Source organism: Apis mellifera, linkage group LG14, assembly GCF_003254395.2.
Source record: "Apis mellifera strain DH4 linkage group LG14, Amel_HAv3.1, whole genome shotgun sequence".
NCBI classification, from domain to species: Eukaryota; Metazoa; Arthropoda; class Insecta; order Hymenoptera; family Apidae; genus Apis; species Apis mellifera.
Genome location: NC_037651.1, coordinates 10,358,528 through 10,384,919, shown reverse-complemented (window position 1 = coordinate 10,384,919; position 26,392 = coordinate 10,358,528). Strand labels below are relative to the sequence as shown.

The following is a 26,392-nucleotide window of genomic DNA, read 5'->3' as shown; positions in this document are numbered from 1 at the left end:
CGATGCAACGCATTACCCCTTATCCCCTCGCGTCCCGTTTCGTCGCCCCTCCCTCTTTCGCTCGACCGACCGTGCGCACAACGACGAATAACGCACCATGTGACCATCCCTTCGACTTTGCCAAACCGATTACCGCACCACTCTCGGAGACCACCGACGTTTCCTCCTCCTCTCCTCCTCCTCCTCCTCCTCCACCTCCTCTCTCTCTCTCTCTCTCCTCCTATTCCTCTTTTTTCGCCACGACTCGCATCTACCGCTACTTACTTCGCTCGCTCTCGCTCCTCGCTCACTTACTTACTTACGTGTCCATCCCTCCTCTTCTTTCACCTTACGACTATTCTCTCTCTCTCTATACACACACACATATATACACCGCATATTTCTCTAGCAACGTTCGTCCTCTCTTTGTTCCGAGGCGTCTCGTCTCCCCCTTCTTTTATCCACGTTAGACATTGCCATCCAGCCTTTGTCGTCGCCTCTCCGTCCTTCCGACGAGAATCGCGCGTCAGCCCCTGTCTATCTCTCCCTCTCTCTCTCTCTCTCGCAGGCTGGATTCTGTCGAGCACTGCGCCATTTCTATACGGCACAGCGCGGCGCGGCGCGGCGCGACGCGACGCGACGCGACGCGGCCGTATCATTCGTTCTCTCGCTCCGATTCGCCGCTCCCGCGATGCTACTCTTTCTTGAATACCGATGCGTCTCTCTCTCTCTCTCTCTCTCTGGGTTCCCATCCCCACCCGGCAGCCACGACTGCCGACTCGTTGCACCGGGAAACTGAGCGGTGCACCGGTCCTTGTCGCTCGGCTCCATTCATGCCTCGATTCTCTTTGGGTTATGCAACTTGGGTGAGACGGGAGGCGCGAGACGCGAGACGCGAGACGCGAGACGAGGATTGCGTCCACCGTGCCGATACTGCACGCTCGTTTCACCGAATCTTACCTCACCGCCAACAAACAGCTTGGCTAACTCGCCGGACTAACCTTCCTCCATCTTCCTCTTAGGCGCGCGTCGAGTCTTGCTGCTCTTCCTCTTATTATCGAACGAACACGAACAGGGAACTTGACTCGCGACAATTGCGCAACCATCCAATTATTTCCTCCTCCCCTTTGTCGATTTAAAATTTTAGTCTCTCGCTCGAGATACGCTTTCCGACGGTTTTTTTTTTTTCGTCGTATATCGAGGGGCGAGAAACGACGGATAAAATCTTGTTAAAATTTTTTCCCTCCAATTTTACCCTCCGTAAAATTCGAAGTTTATTGCTCTTGATACAAACAAACGCTATGTCTTGTAAGAGTAATTAACCGAATCCTATTTACGATCGAACGAAATACGTATCCAGCTACGTGTACGTATTTGTACGTCGATCGTCCGACCAAACGCTCCCTAATCTCGAGAACTTTTTAAATTGTCTACGGTTATATTAATATCGATACTAGGTATAACGTAATCGGTTTACAGTTGGGAGAAGGTTTCCAAAGCGCCACTTCGCTCGCGAAGTATGCGACCACTGAACTATTGTATTTTAAACGCGTTGCCTCGATACAAAGGAAACGGCGATCGATTTCTTCTCCTTTTCTCCTTAGTCTTGGTTCGAGATCCAATCTTTTCAACTAAGAATCGTTCTTTATAGGAACACGATTAAACTATCATATACACAGTTTTATATACCGTGCGTTATTCGATCGCACGCATATATACATCCTCCTTTTCTTTTTTCTTTTTTTTCACTTATCTTGGAACGAGTCGCGCTTCTCACATGTACAAATAACGTGCGAATCTCTTATATCTACGTATGAATTTATTATGTACGAAAAAATAGTATTTTTTTTATTTTACAAGAAAGTGTTGAGCGCCGAGCGTGAAACGAAACATGATCGATGAGTATTCCGTTACCTGGTGCGGTGCTACGGTAGATCGATAAAACTAAATAGTTGGTAACATCGAGAAGAGCTCTTCGTTACTCGTTTTGGGTAAAAGAGAAATATTATACAAAGATGGCAAGATGGCAGTTGTAAACTTATAGTTACATGTCTAATTGTATTAAGGTGTATATATATATATATATATATAGCGACGCGTCGATTTTACGTTTTACTCGTTCCAGTTTTCAAGTCGATCGACAAGAACGACCAACCGATCGGGATATAGGATACAGAATTATAATGTACGTGCGTGCGTCTATTATCTAACGTGTAGCAAACGATTGTCGTGCGAAAACACATTTTCCACAGATTGCGACGTTATATCGCGTGTTGCATATTCGCGGGAACAGAATAATCCTCGTTCGAAAGAAAGAAAGCTATAGAGTGGAATCTCGCGTAACGTAAGTTACAGCCGAATCATCAACCGTTTAACCGTTATGAATTTTTGCCCCAAATACAAGATTCTAGAAATGCCTGGAACGTCTCTATTCGATCCTTGACGAATCGCCAATTCCGATATTTTCATACCTCGTACTTACCGACGTAGAGAAGATAAGGGAAGGAAGGAAGGAAAGGGCGGGGGGAAGGGGATAGAAACGATGATTGTATCGTCGCATCAAATTCGACTTAGAACGTTGTAAAGCTTAATCGCCGTGGATCGTCGCCTGGTTCAACTATGATAATTGACTCTCGAATCGGATCAACAAAGACTAGATTGTTGGAAGACACGGTTGGATAATTTTGACGATAATTGGGACACGCTAGCTATTGAACAACTAGAAACAACTTTTCGCTCGGCAAAAGCTCGGGGAAGGGAGTTGTTTAACCTCGGCTTCGACCGATACCGAGCGACCGCTGTATTTCGAAAGAGCGGCGAATTAAAAGAAAGCGAATTCGTCTTAGGAATTGCTCGAGTTAATACTTGAAAAATAATAATACGCGTCGACTTGCGAACGAACACGAAATCGATTTTGGCGTTCGTATTTTACGCCTCACAATTTCGCACGATCAATCGTTTTACCCTAATCCGACGTCTAGGGACATCATTACCAAAAAGCCAACGATGGCGGCCCAGCTGGCGAGTTTACCGTTTCCACTGTAATCAGAAAGAAAGAAAAATACGTTGTCTCAAAGATTCAAGAAAATGAACACTGATGACAAGACGTGCCGAACACGCTCTCCTTCGTTGGATTGGAGTGGATGGACGTCGAGGATCGATGGACCAGCGATTAGGATACGAGAGGATGGAGTATTATCCGAGGTGCGAAGAGGGGAATACTGGAAAAACGGAGCGGAATATATACGGGTCCGGTAGCATCGAAGATGGACCCCGTATAATCGGGGAAATGGAGGATGGATCGAGAAGAGAAGGAATACGCGGCGAGGAATAAAAAAGGTTATCGCGATATAAGTAGGGATTAAGTACACACAAAGCACACACGCTCGTACCTGGTATTACACGTCACGGCTTGTTGATTTCGTAAATTATACACGGCCATCAATTTTAACGGCCGGTGAAATGCGCCGTTGTGTTTCGGTGGGCGTTCTACCACATCAATCATATCCGCGCGATGAATACCTCCTTTCGGCCTCGGAAATTTGTATTTTTATCAGCCATTATAGCTTGCGCTCCCAACGATATGCGACGATCCCGATATCCCGACATCTCGCCACGAAATATCTATCGCCAAGGATCGCGCGTAATACCATTTCGACTCGGAGACACTACGGAAATAATAAACGAAAAATTTCGATTCGGGATTTTTCCTTCGAATATGGGATATCGAATACGGGAAACGATCGTTCGATTCGAGAAAAATTCGAGAAATTCGAATTGCCGAGAGTTATTATGTTACGTAAAAGAGAGGACGAATTGTTTCGGTCGGTATTAGCAGAGACCTGCTTTTTCCTTTCTTTTTCCGACGCCGTGCGCATGCGCCGCTACGAAAACGCCAATCGATTCTCGGATCTCGCAAACTTTCTCTCGTCCTTATCCTTTTGCGCTTCTTTCCTTCTCGATATCGCTCGATCCCCCAATTGGAAGAGCACGCGCGCACGAGCATGCGCGTTTACACCGAGAGACTCTACACCGTCCAGTTAGACCGGAAAGCGAAGGGAGCATTGTGATTTCTCTCTCTGTTCTCCCCTCGATTCTACTTTTCGAAATGATCACACGCGATGCGCCCGAGTGAGAGAGAGAGAGATTGTCGAATCCTGTTGGAGGTCTAGGAGCAACCGTTTACTTAGAGGGACAAGAGGGAGATCGCGTCACTTTTGTGTTTCCCGAGGGAGCCGAGTTAACATCACCGTCTCATAGGAATAGTGAGCGAACGCGTTTATACGTGGAGTCGGGTATCCGGGCAGGGCGGTTAGATCACACGCGAAATACAAAAGAAGCCAATTATAATGACAATGCGTCTTCGACTAGGCAGCCGAGCCTGGGAAAGAAATTCGCCACGTCCGTTTTGCCGACGCCTCGCTAACTACGCTACTGCCGTCACGCGCCATTGTACCGTAATCGTTCTCGAACATGCGCCGTACATGCGTCCCTCTATCTTCTCTATACGTCCGCGATGCGCTATTCCTTTTTTCGCCTCGTGTTTCGAACGGTAATACATCGGAGCCGGAGAGAGAGATAGGAATGCGAGGGAGGGAGAGAAAGAGAGATTTACGTATTCTTACGTTTCTAATCGCTGTAGATATGCGCGAGAGAAATACGACTGACCTTTGATGCGCTTCCGGAACAATATCGTCGATCACGACATAGATCATTGCACCGGCTGCGAAGGCGAGCGCGTAAGGTAGCACGGGTTCAGCGAACGTCACTCCGGCTGCGCCAAGGACGCCGGCCAGAGGTTCCACCATCCCCGACAGTTGCCCGTACCAGAAGCTCTTCAGTGTGCTGATCCCAGCCGCTTGCAGGGGCAAAGACACCGCCAATCCCTCGGGAAAATTTTGAATACCGATTCCGATTGCGAGGTTTCTGTAAAAAAAAAAGAAGAAAAGAAAAGAAAAAAAAAGAAAACAAAGTTGTAGTAGCGCGAGCTAAGTAGGTACGTTAAGTTGCGTGAAAGAACTCGTTCGTACCTTGGCGGACACGTGGCACGAAAAATAAACATGCCCGCTTTAACGAGAACGAGCGTATCTCGATCGCGCGTTAAAAAGGAACAAAAATAAGGAGACGAGGTGATTCTCTGCGAGCTAACTTGAGCCGCGGATGAGATAGGTACACGTGATACCTTTTCCTGTTATGTTCGGTTATGTTCGAGAGTCGTTTCAACTCTTCCCCGTCATTTTCATTTCGCGACGTTATCGTTTCGAAACACCGATTTAAATTGAATCCTAATTTTATATTTTCGATATTCATTCGCGTATACCGATTTTTCCATACGTCGACAGGAATGGATGGCGGTGAGATCGATGATCGATGCGATCCCCATCCATGTTAGACCGACCGATTCGCCACCCTCGACTCGGGGATGTTGGCAGAGACAAGTTAAACGAGAATGTGCAACAACGATTATCATCGTTAAGAAGCGTTTTATCATATTTTACTGTTATTCTCTTATAAATTCTTATGATTAAATTTAAAAATGATATCAAATATATATATATATAAAATACACAAAAATAAGAATTTTTAAAATATTATATTGATAAATATTTCAATAAATTTTTTGATATAAAAATAATATCTCGTAAAAAATAAGATTAAAAGTTTTAAAGAATTTTAGTTAACATCAGTTCTTAGAAATGATATCAAATTTTTGGAATTTCAAGAATTCGTGGAATAACATCAAATTCTTCGAATTTTTGAGACCTTGTTTACAAACAAAAGTTTGTTTATTTACATTTTTCAATGTTTATTTACAAAATTTCTCAAAATTTTTTATCTCTGATCTCAGAATGTTTGTTTGTTTACATTTCTTGTTGTTTGTTTCGAGAAAATTCTTGAAATTTTCGAATATTTCTTTAGATTTTCCGAGTCTGCTTTTCGAAATTCTTTTTTATTTACATTTTTTGTTGTTTTGTTTCGAGAAAATTCTTGGAAATGGAAATTTCAAAGAAGAATATGATTTAAAAAGAAGTTTTATATACTTACCTTTCATTTTTTCTATAGTTTTCTTAATTCTAGAGATATGCATTTATTTATACTCTTTTTGCGATACTGAACGTTTCTTTCGACTCTGCTTCTAGAAAAAGTATATTCAAAAAATAAACTTGTAACTTTCTGATTATAAGAAATATCTTGACCGTTTTTGATAATATTAAAAAATGTTTCAGATAAAATTTGAAATTTTTCCGGGATTATATTCCAACGTCATTCGTTTTCTCACAAGAAGATTTGTGAAGCTCAACTTTTATTTCTCTAAATGGAATCGTATCCTTTTTATTGCATAAATCGACGTATTCAGTATTTTCTATAAAAAAAAAGAAAAAATATTAAATTACATAAGTCGTAAATAATTTTTCGCAATAAATGATTTAATAATTCCTTTTATAAAGAATTTATATAACGTGTTATTTATTTATGCATTAAAAAAATGATTCCAATGATTGATTGGATTTTTATTTTCGCCTTTAAGTATTCCTTAAGGAGAAAAATAATTTCATCGCGCAATCTTCTTTTCGAAAATCACACTTCGATCTATCAGCTTTTATTCGAAATTTTTCTTTTATGTAAAAAAAAAAAGAAATAACGACGTATAGGAATGCACGAAAATAGTATAATAGTAGAAATAGTAAAAAGTGTAATAAAATAAATACCCCGTTTTCTTTTCTAAAATTATTTGAAAACAAATTATGGACACGCACAAAGATTCCATAAAACGTCACGTCTGCCCTCGTACCTCGTCCGAACGATCATCCTCGATCATCCGATCATGGTAACTTCTTCAAACTGGTCGTCGACTTCGACATTCTTTACATTTTTCCATTTTGCTCGCTGACTCTCGAGGTACTTGGAGATACGACTCGCTTCGCAGATGATCCGTTCTAGACCTCCGTCCTCCTTTTCTTATAAGCTAATCACGCTTCTCCGCTCCTCTTAACCATCCGTCAATTTCGTTTCACCACTCCTTTTTGCACGAAATATCTCTCGATATTTACGAAACCAAGAAAGAAAAATAGAGAGTTTTCGTAATCGTAGCGGCGATTAAACGAATAACGAACGATGACGGTTATCGGGTTGAATGAATGAAACGTAGCGATCAATGAACAGAGATCGAATGTATCGACTCGATGTGATCAATCGAGAGAGAGAGAACGTAACCAAGTTTCAAAAAAGAAAAAAAAGAATAGAGAAGAATTCAATCTCTTCTTTTGAACAAGAAGAGGAAAGAGGAAAGTAAGAAGAAAATATAATGAATACGCAGGGAGGGAAAAATTTGGGTTGCGCGGAGAGAAAGAACGGCGAGGTAAAGCGGAAAGACGTTCCCGTCCCCCTCCTTCCCGATGGATAGAAGGACGGTTAGAATTTGCAAGGAACAATAGATCGGAGATCGATCGATAGAGAGAGAGAAAGAGAGAGAGAGGGGGGACGAGGTGGGTGAACAGGTGAATGAATGACGCGCGATGCACGATCGCTGCGCTCTCTCGTACAGGCCAAGCACATGGTATGGTATGCGATGCCGCGGCGTGTAGCACGTTATTTCATGGGATGGCATCGTCGTCGCGTTCCTACAGCATCGATGTATATAAGTACATAAGTGGTTGTACAGTTAATCCGTCGGGTCCGGCTGTTCGCCAGTTACACCAGGGGAGGTCACCCGAGTTCCAAGAATGATCCTCGTCCCCTTCCACCGTAGCTAGCTAGCTTCACCTTCTTACTTTTCTCTCTTCCTCTTCCTATCCCATTCCATCCTTCTTCCCCTTCGATTCATTCGTTTCTTCCCCCCTCCTCTCTCTTTCTCTCTCTTTTTCTCACTTCTTCCCACCGTTCTCCTCTCCTTCTTCTAAACTCTCTTTCCCATTTCTGGACCCGATTCCTCTACGTTCCCATCGAATTTTTAACGCGAGTTGTAACCGCGCGAATTCCTAAATACCAAATTCTTATCGATGACGGATATCGAGGAGTTTTTGCTTGGAAGATATCGTGAGATATCGTCGATAGATATTTATCGAGTATTTACAACTTTGTTTTCGTGAAAGAGGAAAAAAGAGAGAGAGAGAAAGAGAGAGGCCGAGTCAAGGCCCATTCATAAATTTTTTTTTTCCGCTATTACGCGTTAGCGAGATCGAGCGCCGCTATGGTTCGCCTTTCAAATTAGAAACGAAGGCATCCATTGCCTCGGGAATTGCGCGCGAAGGCGTCGCGCTGTCTCGTCCCGAGAATCGCTGATTTCTCCGGATGAAACATCTTGGCAAACATTTTAACCAACCCGACCGTTCCACTCCGTATTCCAGATTTATTCAAATCGATATCCACGCGCGTGAATGTACGAATGTACCTCTAGAAGAGACTTCGAGACGAGGTTAAATCCAGTATAGCCAAACGACCGAGTGCTCGATTAAACGAGGAGAAGAGAGAAATTAAGCCGCGGATCGATGGATGATCGAATATAGCGGTATATACACGGTCTCTCGGTGTATACCAAAATGGCGTCCAAGTAGATTCGTTGAATGCCCCGCGGTCGCCATTTTGCATTCCATAAGCAACCCGAGTGTCTTTAGGTGGCAACGCTTATTCACCGGCTTTCAAGCTCGGCGAATTATATATCTTTCTTTTTCCACGTTCGCCAGACGAAAACGAATCGAATTTGATTAAATTTTCGCGATCGAAAATAGATCGAGGAATAAAAGGGAACGTTTCTCGTCTCGCTCTTCCCCGACAAGACAAGACAATTTGAAAGAAAGAGGGAAGAAGAAGGAGAAAAAAGAGGAAGGGAGAGGAAAGGAATCGCGATGAATCTCTGTTGAAGGAATTGATCGCGCGAACTTACGAGATAGAGGATAGAGCAAGTGGGTAGATAGAGGACTAGAGAGAGAGAAGAAGAGAGGGAGAGAAAGAGAGCGTTGAAGCGCGCGGTTGGTCGGTACACCGTAAGACGCTTGGGTTCGAAAGAGAAGCGTATACACGTATAAACGCGTTTGTAGGAGAAAAGTAAGGAGCGAGGAAGAGGAAAAAGGGGAGGGAGAGAGGGGAAGAGAAAAAGAGAGAGGAAGGAGGAACGGGAGAGGGAGTAAGGAATGCATGGGAACGAGGCGCAAGCGGGCCGACCGCGATTTGCCCGTCCCGCATTCCACCAACGCCAAGGCGAGTTCTCCCGACTCTTCTCGGCTCCGAGTTCCGAGGCCACCGGCCACGGCTTAACACCATAAAATCATAAGACCAAGATCAACCCCGCTTTTCTCTGCTACCTCCGGCATCGTTTCGCGCCTCTTAACGTCAAACGCGTTTGCCGATTATCGCCAACCTGTCGCCTCGTTTCCTTCCATCTTCTTCTCTATTCTTCTCGAAAGAGAATGAAGGAATTTGAATCGGCGAAAGAGAAAAATATATATATATATATATATATATATATATATATATATATATAAATCGGGCAAGATCTGGGTCGATCGAAATGAGAAGGATCGGTCGGCAGGTGTCTATCGAGCTGACCACGAATGAACGGTACGAAGGAAGAAATAGGCTGCGCGTACATATATACCTATATAAGCATGTAGTCGGACGCAAGCGTATAAGCATCGCGACGGTAGTTCGATCCGCAAGAAGAAGACGGCTGGCTAGTTGGCGCGGACGATCGTCCCGAGGCCATCGTCGAGGGACATAACGGGGATCCGGCTGTTCGTCTGTTCCGAGTAAGGTACGCGATGCGCATGCGTAATGCCGCTGCATTCCAAGCATTGCGAAGTCGTTGCTTCGTGCACGCCAGTGCATCGCCCGATGCCAGAGAAAGAGAAACGAATTAACCGAGACACCGAGCAAGATCGAGAGATGTGGCGGTGGTGGTGATGATGGTGGTGGTAGTAGTTGTTCTTGATCGCTCGAGAAGAGAAGAAAGAGCAGGAGGAAGTGGCTATGACAAACGTGCCCTCCGATCGCCACCCATCTCTCTCTCTCTCTCTCTCTCTCTCTGCTTTCCTCCATCGCTCGAATCGTCCACCGACCGGTATCTCTGATCCTAGTAGTAGTAGTATGTATATCTTTAGGAAAGTATCTTTGTTTCGGATAGGCGAAAAGAAAGAAGAGAGAGAGAGAGACGTGCTCGAACGCGAAATACTAGCCGAGAAAAGCTATCGACGTGTTTGTTGTTAGCCGGAGAGGAGAATGTCTCGCGAGTCGAGTTCCCGGAATCTTTCGGCCGTGAATGGTTGCACTCGGATCCATCTCGTAGAAAACGTGGTTGGAGGACGAGAAACACGTTCGAATCGGATCGATGCTATACGAGCATGATTCCATTAAAAAGAAAGGAAGGAAAAATTCTCCTTATCGCGGAGAGAAGCTCGTCCCGAGGTAGCCACGTGCATGCACGCTCTTCGTAATACTCGTTGAAAAACTGAACGGGAAGCGTTATATCGTAACCGACTTCCGTTGCTATTAACACACGTCACAATTAACTTCCCGCGCGCGATAAGTTAGCGGGAGTACAAAGTACAACGATTAAGGGAAACGCCATTCAAAGGTTGCGTTACCGAAAAATCGTCGGCGACGAGATTGCAATTACATTGAAAACGATTCCTCTTATTTGGGAAACGAAGAGGAGTTATCGTGTAGTTTGTAGTTACTACGGTGTACTATGTGGCATGGGAGGGGAGAGAAAGGACGAAATGGCAGAGAGAAAAGAGCGGGCAAAAAGTAGAAAAAGGAAAAAGAGAGAGAAAAATAAAGATGCGAGCGAGGACAGAGAAGGGCCGTAGCGCGGTTGAGCACTTGTCGGTTGGTCGGTCGGTCGGTATATAATAAGACGGACACACGCAGGAGGATATAGGATACTGAAATAAGGTGGTTTCGTCGGCAGCTTTGTCTGGCGCCGTGTTTAACATAGCAACACCTCATCTACGTGCCACGCCGATCCACCGCTCCGTAGTTCCTCCGTAGTTTTTACGCGTGCTACAATTTCTCTCGCTTTCACTCGCGCTTTTCCTTCTCTCTTCTACGATCGAAATACGAGAAGAAGAAGAGGAAAAAAGAGGCGCGAATTAGTCGATTATTCGGAGGAGACGAATTTCTTCGACGAATTCCGACCAGTGTTCGTTCGAGTTGAATGAATTTTTTTTTTTTCACTTCTCGTTCACGAGTTTAGGATACCGTGTAACAGATCCAGAAGAGAGAACACTGGTTGTGACGTTTCAGCTTGTGACGAATTTCGAAAGAAAAAAGATAGGAACGAGAGGAGATTCCGGGAAAAATTCGCATACCTTGGAGGGTGACTCAGTACCGGATCTCCTTGAACGTTTTACGAGTGCAAATATCGTTGCTCCTATCGGCTGCCCGCCTTTCCATCGTCCTTTTCTCTTTTTCTCGCTCTATTTGTCCTGTCTGCTTACTCTCAACTATTCCTGACGTGAACGGCCGTCCGCTACCGATCAACCAACCTTTCATTCATGATTCTTTCGCCGCCTCTGGAATGGAACTAAGCACTCTTTTTCCATCTTCAAAAGAATGAATTATCTTTTCCTTGGAAAGGACGCGGCGCGACCGATTCATCGATCGAAAACACATATAAATCGGTTGCGCGATGAAACCATTCCATCGCGAATCGTTTCGATGACCATTTTTTTTTCTTCCTTTCCTTTGACTCATTATGTCGAGTGTATCCAATATTTTAGTTTATTAACTTCTCGAAAATAAACTTTCGAAATCGCATTCTTCGATCTCGATATCGATCGATATATGATTATCATTTTTCTCGAAAGAAAATCGAAGAAGAAATTCTCTCAACGCGATAATAATGTACGCACAGTACGAATTGGTGCGTGGCGATATGCATGCCTCCGATATATTGGCTGGGGTCATCTTTCGAGGACCAAAACGACGACGACGAAGACGACGTCGACGATTCATTCATAACCGGAAAATTTGCGCGAGATTACATTTACATCGTTCCGTTTATCATACACAATATTTTTTTGCTTCTTCTTCTCTTCGAGAAGCGAAGAAAATAATTTACCAATATTTTATATTTACAGGTCGAAAGTTCTTTCGAATTTTCACCGATGGACCTTGCTTTTCTCAAAGTCATCGTATATACGTTAAAGAACAAAGAGAATTCGCTCCGTATTTCTCAACTATCGCGTGACAGAGGGAAAAAAACGTTGATATAGACCGTTCATTCGAAAAAGACTCTAAATATCCATTGTATCTTATGTAAAAAAAAAAGAGAGAGAAGAAAGAGGAACGAACGATAGGAAGGAAGGATGGAGATACGAAAGTTGGCGATATCGTCGAATTTTTTTCTATAAATAAAGTTTACGTTATTCGGATATTCTTTCTTCAATTCTTTGATAAAAATGAAATCAATGTCGTACTATTCGATCTCGTTGTAAGTGGTAGCACGTCATAGCAGGCGATGTTCCAAAGTCAAAAGCGTAAGGCAGTAAGGAGAGCGAGTTCGGGAGAAGTCGAAGGGGAGAGAAGAAGCGGGGAAAGGAGTATGGAATGGAATGCGCGGCGCCTAGGGCTCGTTGAATTCCAGGGCCACACGTGCCCTTCCCCCGCGCAACAGGCACCCACTGCTGCCAATAAACTTTGCCTGCGGCTGGCACTCGCGACCGACCACCATAGAACTCATTCATGGGGACCTCCTAGCACGCGCTCGTAACTCGTGTATGATTCTCCGTCAATGGTGCTACCGTCTATCGGCAACTCGCTCAACTTCTTTCTAAATTACAGCCATCTAGGAGCGATACGAATCGTTCTCGATGTCGCTCAACGCTGTACACTAGCGTCGCTCGCTGCGTATGCGAACGTAACGCCTCCTGTTTTTATCGATGTCGGAATCAAAAAAATTATTTTAAAACGCGCGCAAAAGAAAAGTGAAAACGAAGAATATTTTTCTTATCGTGTACAGAACGGTACAGAACTCTGAAACGTGCTTTTATATAAACGTACATATATCCATTTTTAATGAATCGAAACGATATGTAACGTAACTCTCTAAACGATTCGATTTGATCTTCTGTAATGAATCTAATAGGCCCGATTGATCTAAGTGAACAATTTTAGATGCTCGCTGCATCTAATTGAAATATCGCTACGTAACTTGTATACATTTATATATATAATATATAATATATATAATTTTCCACCGTTAAACAAGTTTTTTTTATCGATTAAAAAAAGAATTAAAAAAAGACATATCCACTCGACGATGTTTGAAATTTTAATGCGTTATTTATGTGGAATAATATTTAAATCTATTCGCGAGTATTTTCTAGAAGACGGTAGAAGCGTGCGTTGCTTACCTTGCATTTTCAAAAGTTGCTGATGCACTGTTACCTACTGCTGCGAATCCTACTCCAACTGCAAGACCTTCTGGAATATTGTGTACCTGATAGTGTATTGCAAAAATTTTTATTATTAACTCCCTCTATATTTTCTTATATTATTCATTGTATTTTAAATTACTTGATTAATTTACATACCGTGATGGCAACAACCAATAACAATACTCTTTTCCATTGATTGTTTCTACATTCGTTGTTGGGATCATCGTAAATCGTGCCTATTTCTCCTTGCTCTGTTGGCCTGTTTATATTCGCAATTTGACGTCTTCGGGTATTTTGCTCATAGAAACCTGAAAAGTGCGACGATGATTGTTAAAAAAAATAATATTACGGCTTGATCTTTTGGAAGATATTTAAACATTACACCAGCAATGTGTATATAAGCACATTCTACTCTTTCCTTTTTTTTCTTATTATGACTTTGGATTAAGGCTTGGTAAAATTTATTATATTTTAATACCCGGTTTTTATTTTCTATTATAAAGTTTTTGTACTTCTTGTCTATTACATTTTAGATCCGCAGGCAGGATTAATAAGATCAGTTTTATAAATTGTGGAATATTTTTTAAACACGATCGTGAAAAATTTATCCATGTCGATGTGGTTATTTCGTAAGGAAAAATACTTTTTATTTTTAGTTTTCAAAGTGTTAATAATATGTTAATAAGCTAGTAGTAGTAGTAACCAGTTTATTTAAGACTGCTTAATAATTTAGCTGATATTGCAACTGTTATGTAAATTAAACTTTTTTTTTTAGATTTTGCAATACGTTTTGTACGATTTGTCATCGAGTTAACTTCGCATCAAACTTTGATTTATTAATGAGGTTGATTTTTGATTAAAACATGAACAACGATAGTAATTAAAAAAAAAAGAAAAAAAAATAAAAAAAGAAGAAGAAGAAGAAGAAGAAACTATTGTTCTTAAGTAATTGTCCATTATTAAAAACACGTGATATCAGAAAATGTTATAAGCATTTGAAACATATTACGTAAAAAGCAAATTTATCTTGATATTATGATATAAAATACTTAAGCGCGTAGTATAAATTTTATATACATAAAGATACAACGAACATCGAGGATTGATTTGTTTCTTTAATTATCAAGCAGTCTTAAGGAGGTAGCTGCCATTATATGTTTCAATAATTAAATGTTTTATCGATCGTGTTTTTGTAAATTCCACTTATTCCTTTGAAATGTTCTCATGCATACACTACTTTCCTTTCCATACTTTTAACGCAAAAAGCATTAAGATTGACAAACATTCCATAGTAAATCGCTAACTACACTATGATACAATACAATTGGACAATACGTGCACAATATACACGAAAAATTAATATTGTTCAGAAATAAGTAGCAGCCCTTGACAGAATTAACGGAACATCGGATATTTTATTTTTGCAGATTATAATATGATACAATATTTGCTTATTTCTGAACAAATCGATTGCTTATTGTACGAGAAAGCAAAGAGGGGCGAGTGTACATTGAATCTTTTATACGTATTTTTTTATACATAAACATGATATACACGTGTATCGTGAACTGATCCCATTTTCCAAGCCTACAGAGAGAATTGGATGTTGGATGAATTGGATGACAAGAAAAAAATATGATACCATCGATGGTTGTCGATTCAATTTGAGTATACATTTTTCCATCAGATATCTGTACGTCGTTATACGGATCATAATCGTCTAAATCCTCGTCACTCTTTAGTTTTGCAAGGATCTTGCGTCTTTGTTTCGTACCGACTGACTGCATAGCTAAAAGCACATTGGGGGACTGAATGCCAAGGGAAGATATCAACGCGTCCGTCCCATAAACGAAAGCCGCGCCTATGAGAAATCCAACTCCGATTGGTACGAACGCGTATTCGCCTTCAGCACCGTAAATTTTGCTCTTTGTCGCCATTTCGATAGCAGGTGCCAGTAGCGACCAGTAACTTGCCGCTATCATTACGCCGCCCGCAAATCCCAGGCTGATGTCCAACAATTTACGCTGCAATAAAATGCGTTTTATATTTTAGAATCAATCCTTCTATCTCTTATTCTAAAGTAATTTTAAACTTTTAAATACATTTGTTCGTACGAATCATCAATGATACGTTCATTCCATTTTAAAAATAATTAATTTTTCCCCCCTAATTTTCTTTTTTTCTTCATTCTTATTATTTCATTTATTCTTTTATTTTTTTTTTTTTATTATATATAAAATATTATCTGCATATCCAATAATTTTACGATATGTTTTATAATTGTTTAATTATTGTTTTTTTATAATTGTAAATTTTACATTATATTACATTATACGTTCAGTTAGGATAAATTTAATCTTATCAGATAAAGTTTGAACAGAGTAGGTATCTGTTAGTAATTTCTTACAAAAAAAAAAAAAAGGAAAAAGAAAAAAGAAAAAAAGAAAAAAGAAAAAAAAAGAAGAAAAATTTATAGATAACATTGAAATTACGTAATACGTTTTCATTCCGATTCGCAAACAGAAGAGTTAATTAACTTCGTGCTAACTGGTTGTAAAAATTTACATTACAAATGTTTAGATTAAAAAACATCATTAATTTAATAATCAACAAAATCGAGATATTATTATAATATATATGTTACAGTATAATATAGTAAAAATTAAAACGAATTTTATAACGAAATATGATATCTGAAGTATTATAAAAATTTTAGAGACATTTTCAAATTGACGGGAAAAGACGGAATTCAAAATATTTTCAAAACGGAGCAATTCCCGCGAAGAAAGTACGATAAAGCCGGATAAGGTTAGTATGTATTTCATAAGATAGGTTAGGACCTAGAATGTATGTGATTTTATTTGATAAAATGATAAATATTCAAAAAAGTGTATAGGAATTGAAAGTATTATTTGATTCGAAAAAGAAAAAAGAAAGAAGCAAAGAAATAAAACTTACTTGCTTTCCTCGAATCACGATGACAAGTGCGGCACCCGCTGCAGTGAGAGCCCATGTAAATAACGTTCCTAGGAGCGCCTGTACAATCGGCGAATAATCCTTTAACATTGTACCAATCGTCAAATTCACGACACCTTAGATTACACCGCACATTCTCTACGACGTGAACCACGAGAAAGTGTTTCGTGGGACATGAAATTCGTTGATATGCATTCAGTCCCCCGCACTTATCTCCACTAGCACCACCACCATCACCGTCACCACCACTACTACCACTGTAGTCGCCACTGATATTACCTTCATTACAGTTACTATTACTACTGAATATCAGTGTTGCTATTGCCACTTTACTATTACCAACACATATTCGCGTGAATTTGTTGTACGACGACTTCGTTCCTGCACTTGTCAATTATGATTTCCGAGCAGGATACGCAGAACGTTGACATGAAACCGGACGAGCATACGTAGATGACCATACCGTGAACACACTCTTCGCCCTTGCGTACAAATAGGGTTGCTTGTACATACATGTGACGCTAAACACTTTCTCAATTGGCCAATAGAATTTGCCATTTTCAATGCACCAATCCGGCAACGATTTGCAGGGACGCACTCAATATTCAAACTATATTGAACGTATATCAATTTTGACAGGCATTCGATGTCTCGTTTATCGAAGTACGTTTAGAAACTTTAATCGTTTGTGATTGATCAAAAATATATTTAACTTTTCTTTTAGGATTTTTAATTCAAAACGTCTCGATACATATTTCGCGCTTTATCTCATGCCAATCAAGGCGTTAGTATCGCTGGAAGCTTTTAGTAAAATACGCTAACATGGCGTCTGCGTCGGTAAGTGCACGGAACATTTCAACCCATTCGATTTTCATATATATTGACGTCGGCTGTTTTTTCTTTTTATTACAATTTTACCACACCAATTTACTTTAAAGCATCATAGGAAAGAATCATTTTTAGCGCGTAAAAATCAACGCCATTTTATCGCTGTATCGGAAGAATTATTATTGACATTTGTTCGTGACTATCTGTTCATAGGTATATTTAAGTTAAATTTAATATAAATTCGTTATTTGTGATTATGGTTTTATAATATATAAAGTGCTGTTTAATTTCTTTTATATATAAAGTTTCTTAGAATGAAAAAGAAAATTTTTATTCTTTGATTAATTAATAATTATTTTCACCACGTTATGTCTTTGTTGCTTGTTTACGAATTTTATATTATTTTTTTATAGGTTCCTTTGCTAATGGACGATGATACAATTGCTTTTGGCGAAGAAGATGAAACGAGTCAAAATAGTAATAAACTTAAGTACGTATATATACGAATATAAATATACGAATACTTATATATAAGCAGTTACAATATAATAAATACACAAACAGTTAAAATATTTAAAATTGATAAAATTAAATTTTTCTAGACATCCATATGTCACCATGTTTCATTTAGCCTTCAGAATATCAGCGATAATAGCATATATGTTATGTGGATGGTTTTCAAATAGTTTTATAACTAGTTTTGTTGTTGTTGTATTACTTTTATCAATGGATTTTTGGACTGTAAAAAATATTACTGGAAGATTAATGGTTGGACTTAGATGGTGGAATTACGTGGATGATAATGGAAAGAGCCATTGGGTATTTGAATCTAGAAAGGTTTGTTTTTTAATTTTTACATTGTATAAAGATTAAGTATCCAGTTATATTCAATTTTATTTTATAATTAATTATACTTTAAGTTTAATTATAACTAACTAATTATATACTTATAACTGATTGATTTATAAGCATTATACGTATACTTTTATATTTTATATTTTGATAGACATTGCTTTTTCTTGAACGAATAGTTCAAGGATTACTAGATTTCACATTATGTAGCCTTGACATATTTTGGTTAAAGAGAAAAGAAACGTTATAATTATGTAGGAATTTAAAGCATTCTTAGTAAATTGACAAGAAAAGAAATATGTAAAAAATTATAATTGTTTACTATAAAATACAAGGTCTATTATGTACCCTGTGTTTCAGGGTGTTCAACAGAATCGCATTAATACCACGGAAGCTCGTATCTTTTGGTTAGCCTTAATTCTTTGTCCCCTTTTATGGTCAGTATTTTTTGTGGTGGCATTATTTAGTTTAAGATTTAAGTGGCTTCTACTTGTTTGTATCGCGATTGTTTTAAATGGTGCAAATTTATACGGATACGTGAAATGCAAAATGGGAAATGATAAAAATATTTCTGCGGCAACTAGTGATTTTTTGAGGAAACAAGTCATACAAAATGTTAGTAAATAAATATTCGTTCGCAATTATCGATATCACGGATCACGAATCGATAGATTAATAATAATTACTATTTTTCAGGTTGCATCCATGATGACTAGAAGTCCTCCCACGGGTAATTCAAACGAGCCAACCAATGTGATATAAAATTAGAAAGTATCAACAATGATATTATATAAAAACGATATCATAATGAACGTTACACAAAAAATATTTGTATATAATAACGTCGATAATAATATTTGTCTATGTATATCTTGATCGGATGAAACATAAAATTAAGTTGCTATGAAAAAACAAAATGTTGTTTTCTTGTTTTCTTTTTATTTGTCGCATAAGAAAAAAAAAATATATATATATATATATATATATATATATATATATTAAAGAAAAAGCGGTTAAATGGGAACATTACGTTAATTATTAGTTTATTGATGCCACAGGGCAATACATAATGTACACCTTATTTCTCCTTGTCAACAGACTTTCTATTACACAATATTTAATTTGTATAGGTGTTAATCAGTAACATTGCATTTATTATATTCACTTCAGCCTGTTGTATTCTTTCTGGCAAGAAAGTATCACAAAATAATTTCCCATTCTTTCAACGATATTTAATATTTGACTTATTCTTTGTTTCTTTAATTCATATTTCTCTCGGGATTAACGACTGTAATCGTTAACAATCGACTACAATCTTATCCGAACGTATGAACTCGAGATGATCTTACGCACAGTGTAACAAACTCGTCTCGGTATTGCACGGAGCGATAATGGCCGATTGTATTTTGTTGTATTAGGAAAGATTGCTCCGAAAAATACGAGTTGCATGCTTTTTTAAGAAGAAGAATACAACAAACCACATATTGCTATACACTCTGGGATATAAAAAATTATAAACACTAACAATAGACACGCAACTAACGTACAACATACACAAAACTTTTGGAATGATACAAAAGAACGTAAATAACGTTACGATCGTTATCTTATAAATATATGAATATCGTGGACTTTTTTTGAATCGGTAAATTCATCGAATACAATTTAATGCTACTAACTTATAACTAGTAATATGTTTATACAATCATTTAACTTTTCGTTTCCCGTAACATATTGTATTTTAGTCTGGAACTTTGAACGCGAAGTTGTCGACCGACTTGGCGAAAACTGCATTTTTGTGCAGAATTATATTTCTTCTCTCTTTCTTTTTTTTCTTTTTTTATTTATTTATTTATTTATTTATTTTTTTTTAATTTTTTCCATACATGTACTTGTGTGTGTATGCAATTAAAGATTTAATCGAAGAATAACAACTCCATCCAATGATTATTAAAATTATTGTATCAAAGCTATCAAAGTTTATTTTCGCTTATTCCATGAATAGAATTATTTGAACTAAAATTGTTGTTCTCCTTTTTCTTTTCTTTTCTTTTTTCTTTTTTTTTTTTCCCTCTTTTAACTTTGTACAAATAGTTAGTTCTTACAGTTTGTTTATTGTTGCCGTTCGAGGAAATATGCCTATTTCTTTTTTTTCTTTTTTTTTTTTCCCATACTTTTAATTTCTCTCAGACTTTTCAGCGATGAATTTCGTACCAAGTACTAAGTAACAAGTTGATTTCATCAATAAGTTTCTATATTAATCGTAGTTTTTAACAATGGCAAAATTTTTATTCGAGAGATTGAAATTATTCGAAGAATTGCTTGCTTAATGTTGATTTGATTTACTGAATAACAGTCGTTTCGTGTCTCTTCATTGTCAAACGTTAGCAACAACGAATTCATATTCCGAGTAGAAACACGATATCGCGAATTATATAAGATATTAAAATGAGAAGGGAGGGGAAGAGGGAGGAAAAAGGTGAAGAAAAAAAGAGGACGAAGAAATGTAATAATGTACACATGTAGTATGAATGTAGTCTAGTGTAAAAAAATAATTATAAAAATAAAATTATTTCGAGTGTAATTTTTATGCTCGTACCAAAGGCCAATAATCGAATATCAATATCGAAAAGGAACGAAATTTGATCGATACATTTTGAAGCAGAAAAAAAAAAAAGTTAGAAAAGAAAATGTGTCAGTATGGATGCGTGGTATAAGTTGAAACGCCTGCAAAAGAAAAACGGAACAATGTCGGTGAAATCTCGAAATTTCAACGGACAATGAGAGAGAGAGAGAGATACTAAGATTAAATATAGTATTATATAATCTTTCGAAAAGATCGACCGAGGTGGTTTAAGTACTTTTAAAAGTACCGAAAAATACACGTACACGATAATATATTAAGAGACGCAATGGCCTTCAGTCTTACAACGTCAAATAAAAACGAGATGAGATACGATTAAAACGCATGTTTCGAAATAATAATAGATTAATAATTAGTCTTCAATGTAAATGTCGTACATATATGTATATATGTATATGTATATATATATATAAAAAAAAGACAATTAAGCGAGTTAAAGTTGCGCGAAAAAAAAATTATAACAATATATGATAAAAACAGTATCAAAAGGTGCGTTGAGAAAAAAAATTGAAAAGTGTAATAACGATGAGGAAAAAAGAAAAGTTGATCTTGACAGTCTAGAAAATATCCACAGCTTTTTTTTTTTTTCTTTTTTAAATGCGTACTCTCTTCAATCATGATATTTATAATATATATCTATGTATATATTATTTATCATTTCACTTATGTATATTTATATTTATATTCATATTTATAGTTATATTTATATTTATATTTATATAATGTTAATTAATGACAAACGGTGCATTTATGTACACATTAGTCACAATTCCTGACCCTCGAGAACCACTTTTAATAACATAATACGTTGAATATTCGATTAAACTCGTTATGAAATTTTTCAAATTGAAAATTTATCTAAATAATCGAATGCAAATGCAAATATATATATATTGTAATGATTTTCTTTTCTTTCCTCGTTCTTTTTCCTTTTTCTTTTTTCATTTATTGTTGCTTTTTTTTGTTTCGCTCTTTGTTAAATTTTAATATGCAACCCAACAACAAGTTCCAGAAATTATCGTATCGTATCGTGTCGTATAGAGAAACAGGATTGAAGCCAAAAAAATGCCAAAAACGAAAAGAGGTCTCATTCGTTCCTATGAGATATTATTATTTCGTATTATTATTCGTGCAAACACACACACATGTATTCTATATTTTTATATAGATAGAATTTTTTTTTGCTCTACCATTATCGAACAGCGACAGAACGATTTCTACGCTGAAAGATATCGTGAGAAATTTCGAAATATAGAAAGTATATATAAACAAACACATGTTTATTGTCCTCATAGACTATTCATTTGTAAATCTTTGAATCGCAAATAGTATATATATATATATATTTATGTATATATATCTCGAAAATTCGTATCGTTGTGAAAAAGGATTACGAAGCATAGGATCGATCACGATTGCACAATTAACAACTGTTTTTGGCATTGATTTGGCGCGTTGCCCGTGCCGTGGGGATGATGATCCAATGATGTACATGTACACGTGTATACGAAGTTTCGTTGACTCTTCTTAGATTTTTACAACAACGCAACGCGATTCTTTGTTTTTTTTTCATATCAGAAACGAGCGTAATTTCAGGATTTAGTAGAAGTAGATAGTATATCGTTCTCGGTTTCGAGAATCGAGTTAAGAACAATTTTTGGAAAATTGGCGCAACAGCCGGAGAAACTGTAAAGAAAAATAGGCGAATAGAGAAGCCTAAAGTGGAGATTTGTACACAAGGGGTATCGAGGGCTCGATGGAATGCAATGGATACGCAAATCCGACATACAGTGCTTTCTAGTTTAATTAAATTAGTTCGCGTAGAAACCTGCACAATATCTTTGTGCATTTTTAATTGAATATATAGGCACCGTTTCCTTTCATTTCCTTTCACACTTCCTTCATCCGATACACTCGCATTTTATATATATATATAGATTTTTTTTTTTTTTCCCCCTTTTTTTTTTTTCTTCTAATGGCATCGCTTACGAACTAACCTTAGAACAATCGCCTTACAATTATTACTTAAAAATTATAATAGGTAATGAGAAGATCCCTATCGTGCGTAATGGATTCAGCATGAATAATTGTCGATTTGGCAGTATGGTAATTTTCTCGTAGCTCAGCGGAAATTTACGTCTCTGTGAGAAATTTATCTTTCCCCCGTTTATATACCCGATATTTTCGCCATTCCCTTCGCCGAGATTTCTCGATATGTCTCGATGTGTCGCATCCATAAGTACTTTTGGAACGTGCCACGCATGCTTTCCTCTCAGCTTTTTCTTTTTTCTTTTTTTTTTTCTTTCTCGATCGAACGCGTTAATACGCCTTCGCGGTTGCTTAACGGAGTTTAATCCCTTTTTAAAAATTTCATTCCCAAGTAATATGGAAGCACTGTTCTCTTCTCCGAAAGAAACTGTTTTCAACTGTTTTTCCACGTAGAACGAAATACGGTGATCGGGAGTAAAACACGCGATCGTAAAATAATAATAATGCTCGTCAGTTTGTTTCTCGCTTATTATTCTTAGTCGTTAGTCTTCGTTTAAAAGCAAAAAAGTCGTTTTCGAGGGATCTCGCGCGAGATGCGAATAAAGTCGCAAATTATCTTTCGAAATCTCCTCGAGTTTGGATATGTTTTAATCGATCGAACTTTCAATCACGATCATGTTTTCCATTTGAATTTTTCTTTTTCTTTTTCTTTTTCTTTTTCAATCAAATTCTTCGTCCGATTTTTCTTCGATTTCTTCATCGATTCGAGAATATTTAACTTATGCGTAACCACGGTGTATACGGATAAGTACTTACGTATGTAAGTTAAATTTGCGAGTGCGTGTTATTTCCATTTTTTCGAACCATAATAAAATCGGTGTTAAAATAATTCGTTTGCGAGGATTATCTCTACAAATATATGATTGTTCTCGTACAAATGTTTGATTCGTAATCCATAAACGGCTTTCTCTTTTTTTTCTTTTTTTTTTTCTTTTTTTTTTTTCTTATTTGGGAATTTTGGAAATGGAAATCGGTGTAGCACGATATCGCGCCACGATAAAAAGCGAAACGTTTCCGCGTATCTCGAGATTGTTGCGACACCATTGACTATAAGATATTTGGTTACTACGTTGTTAGTTGCTCGACAGATTAATAATTTATCGCCTTTCTACTGTATTTGTCATTGGAAGGTACTACGTTTTTATAGTACGTTTTTTGCCCGTGGGAACATGGGTACAGGCTTTTACATACTTACAAACTTACATTTACTTTTTTTTTTTTCTCTCTCAAGTGTAATCGATCGTCAATTAAACGCGGCGCACTTTTGCCCGTTCGCCGTCTCTCTCGCTCCTTTCCCGCCGATCTCTTCTGTCCCTCGTCGATTCCCTTTCCTCGCGAGTATCGGGTTGTCAGTTGGCGTAATGATCGAAAGAACCCAAGTATTCCAAACTGGCGCGATAACAGAATTGATATTGGTCCTGCGAAAATAATATAGACATATAATATATACATACACAAAATAGAGTAAAGTGGTTTTTTAGAGGATGGAAAATTGTTAGAAATCGGATCATGAGGTACAATATAGGAGACAGACCTCGGTTTGAACCATGGCTGGTCGTTGCGTGCGCAATATTCTCACTGTTTGGAAAATATCGACCACCCCCTCGTACTGCATGCGCTCCAACACGATGCTGAGCGTGATGAAAACGCCCGTTCTGCCGACGCCAGCGCTGCAATGCACGGTGATGGGCCCGTCCTGGCCGAACTGCTCCTTCGTCTTGTGCACCTGGCCGATGAAGTCGATGAACCCGTCCCCGGACTTTGGAACGCCCTGCTCGGGCCAGTCGATGAACTGGAACTGTCTCACGGTGCGGCTTGCCCCGTCCCGCGCGTCCGTCACTTTGAACTCTCGCAGGATGTACTGGGGCATGTTGTACTCGGCGATCGGGTCGACGACGAAGCATTGGTAACGGATCGATCTGTCGGACGGCCAGTATTGATGGCACTTCTCCCTCCCCATCTCCTTCAGCTTCGTCAACATGACGACTATGGTGGAGTTGTGCTCCCAGAGCATGCGCCAAAAGTCGTCGGTCGTGTCGCAAAGGGGACCCTGAGTGGCTATGTAGGCGCCTCGGTATCGATACCCGTCGATCAGGCTCGCGTTTATGTAATCCGATCCCTCGATGTTCCGCTGCGGTTGCAGGCAAACTCTGGTGCACTCGTACGGCAGGATGTGGACCAGGCGATTTTTGTGCTTGTTGCAGGGCAGGTTGGCCGAGATGAAGCGGGACGAGTCCACCTTGATGTTGGACAATTTCTTGAACTCCAACTCCATGCCCGTGATGCTCTCGATCTCGGGCTGCATCAACTTCTGAATGTGGGAGTGCAAGTTTCTGGCAGGTACCTCGGTGTTGCCGCAGATCACGGCCTCGTAGAGCGCGTCGTGTATGAATATGTACTGGTCCTCGGTCTGGACCATGTAGTTCCGCTGGGCGCGCAAACAAGTCACGTGGCCGTAAATGTCGATCATCTTCTCGTGTTTGATCCTCTCGAGCATCGAGTCGATCACTATGAAGCAACCGGTCCGCCCGACCCCCGCGCTGCAGTGCACGATCAGGGGGCCGCTGTCGGGCGGGTTCAACGACCTGACCCTGCGCAAGAACTGCAAGAACGGCGCTGGATGCTCGGGCACGCCGTGGTCCGGCCAGGCGGTGAACTGCAACTGCTTGATCTCCCGCCTCTCGGAGTAGCCCGCCCGGGATATTTGGAACGTGCGGATGCAGTAGGTGGCGAGCTCTTGAACGTCGGTGATGGTGACCGTCATCAGGCCGTAAGTTTCGGATCCCCTGCCCGGCCAATACTGGTCGCACTTTATCCTCGTCCTCTCCTCCAGTTTCGTCATCATCACGATCGTGCTCGACCTCAACTCCCAACACATCCTCCAGAAGTCGCCGAACGTTTCCTGGAGGGGGCCTTGGGTGGCCACGTACGCGTTCTGCTTCCTATACCCGTCGCAGTAATTGGCGTTTATGTAATCCGTGCCCGACATCCCGTCGATCGTTTGGAGGATCACCCTCGAGTGGTCGTACGCGATCACGTTCGCGTAACGATTCTTCGACGCGTTCACCTCCATGTTCGAGTGGTCCCAGGTGAATTGTTGGCCGGGCTCGATCGACTCGTACTCCTGGCTGAACTTCAGATTGTCGTTCGCTTTCAGCCGCTCGATGTGATTGCCCAGCTCGGTGATCGGGATCGGCGGATGGGACACCATGCCCGGCGTTTGGAAATTTAAACGCCGCATCTCGACCGGATCGGACGGGGCGTGGTTCGAGCTGATGTCCGCGGGTATCAGGGGCCGAGTGACGGCCGCCTGATCCGGCGTTTTGCACGGCTGCCTTCGTCTAAACGGAAGAATCGCGTTCGAATCTCTTGGTATATAAATGCATCCAACTTGTATCAATCATATAAAGCATACTCACTTTTTAATGACGAAAAGAAGGACGAGGAACACGCTGACCATTAAGGCTGCAATTATGGGCCCGACCACCCACACCATCCCCGGCTCCTGGCCGCTCGTCTTCACCGACACTTCCGGATTCCCGTCGACCGGTGTGTTGGGATTGGGGCGTCGAGGTGGCTCGCCGGGCGGCACTTCCCTCATATCGAGGGACAAGTATTCGGAGAAGGGCGACGAGGTGTACAAGTGCTGGGAGAAAAGGAATAAGTTAAGACGCAAGATCGCATCGAT

General features: G+C 39.5%; 3 protein-coding genes across 23 annotated transcripts in view; 1 reads left to right on the top strand and 2 right to left on the bottom strand.

The window, feature by feature from the left end:
- Nucleotides 1-708: 708 nt before the first annotated feature.
- LOC410567 (zinc transporter ZIP11) lies at nt 709-16,827 on the bottom strand. Of its 2 annotated transcripts, none has more exons than XM_006565662.3 (6): nt 16,314-16,827; nt 15,130-15,379; nt 13,512-13,663; nt 13,332-13,417; nt 4,648-4,905; nt 709-3,018 (listed from the first exon to the last, which is right to left on the bottom strand). In XM_006565662.3, the coding sequence occupies exons 1-6, from the start codon at nt 16,419-16,421 to the stop codon at nt 2,940-2,942; spliced, it is 933 nt and encodes a 310-aa protein (XP_006565725.1). In that variant the 5' UTR covers nt 16,422-16,827; the 3' UTR covers nt 709-2,939. The 2 variants fall into 2 exon arrangements, with proteins under 2 accessions (XP_006565725.1, XP_394046.1); XM_394046.7 differs by having other exon boundaries at nt 14,998-15,379; nt 16,314-16,421.
- Nucleotides 16,828-17,081: 254 nt separating this feature from the next.
- Nucleotides 17,082-18,928, top strand: LOC408503 (uncharacterized Golgi apparatus membrane protein-like protein CG5021). 4 transcript variants are annotated; one of them, XM_006565664.3, is made up of 5 exons: nt 17,082-17,168; nt 17,573-17,649; nt 17,762-17,996; nt 18,384-18,626; nt 18,708-18,928. In XM_006565664.3, exons 1-5 carry the CDS (start codon nt 17,154-17,156, stop codon nt 18,771-18,773), a joined length of 636 nt encoding a protein of 211 aa, XP_006565727.1. In that variant the 5' UTR covers nt 17,082-17,153; the 3' UTR covers nt 18,774-18,928. The 4 variants fall into 4 exon arrangements, with proteins under 4 accessions (XP_006565727.1, XP_006565726.1, XP_006565729.1 ...); XM_006565663.3 differs by having other exon boundaries at nt 17,083-17,168; nt 18,372-18,626; XM_006565666.3 differs by having other exon boundaries at nt 17,138-17,372.
- Nucleotides 18,929-22,607: 3,679 nt separating this feature from the next.
- The window catches only part of LOC413569 (tyrosine-protein phosphatase Lar), a 202,672-nt gene continuing 198,887 nt past the window's right edge, over nt 22,608-26,392 (bottom strand). For all 17 annotated transcript variants that reach the window (XM_026445046.1, XM_026445056.1, XM_026445045.1 and 14 more), the window contains 3 exons: nt 26,124-26,350; nt 24,239-26,045; nt 22,608-24,122 (listed from right to left, as the gene is read on the bottom strand). In XM_026445046.1, the coding sequence (XP_026300831.1) occupies nt 24,054-24,122; nt 24,239-26,045; nt 26,124-26,350 (2,103 nt within the window). In that variant the 3' untranslated portion in view covers nt 22,608-24,053. The remainder of the gene's footprint in view (nt 24,123-24,238; nt 26,046-26,123; nt 26,351-26,392) is intronic.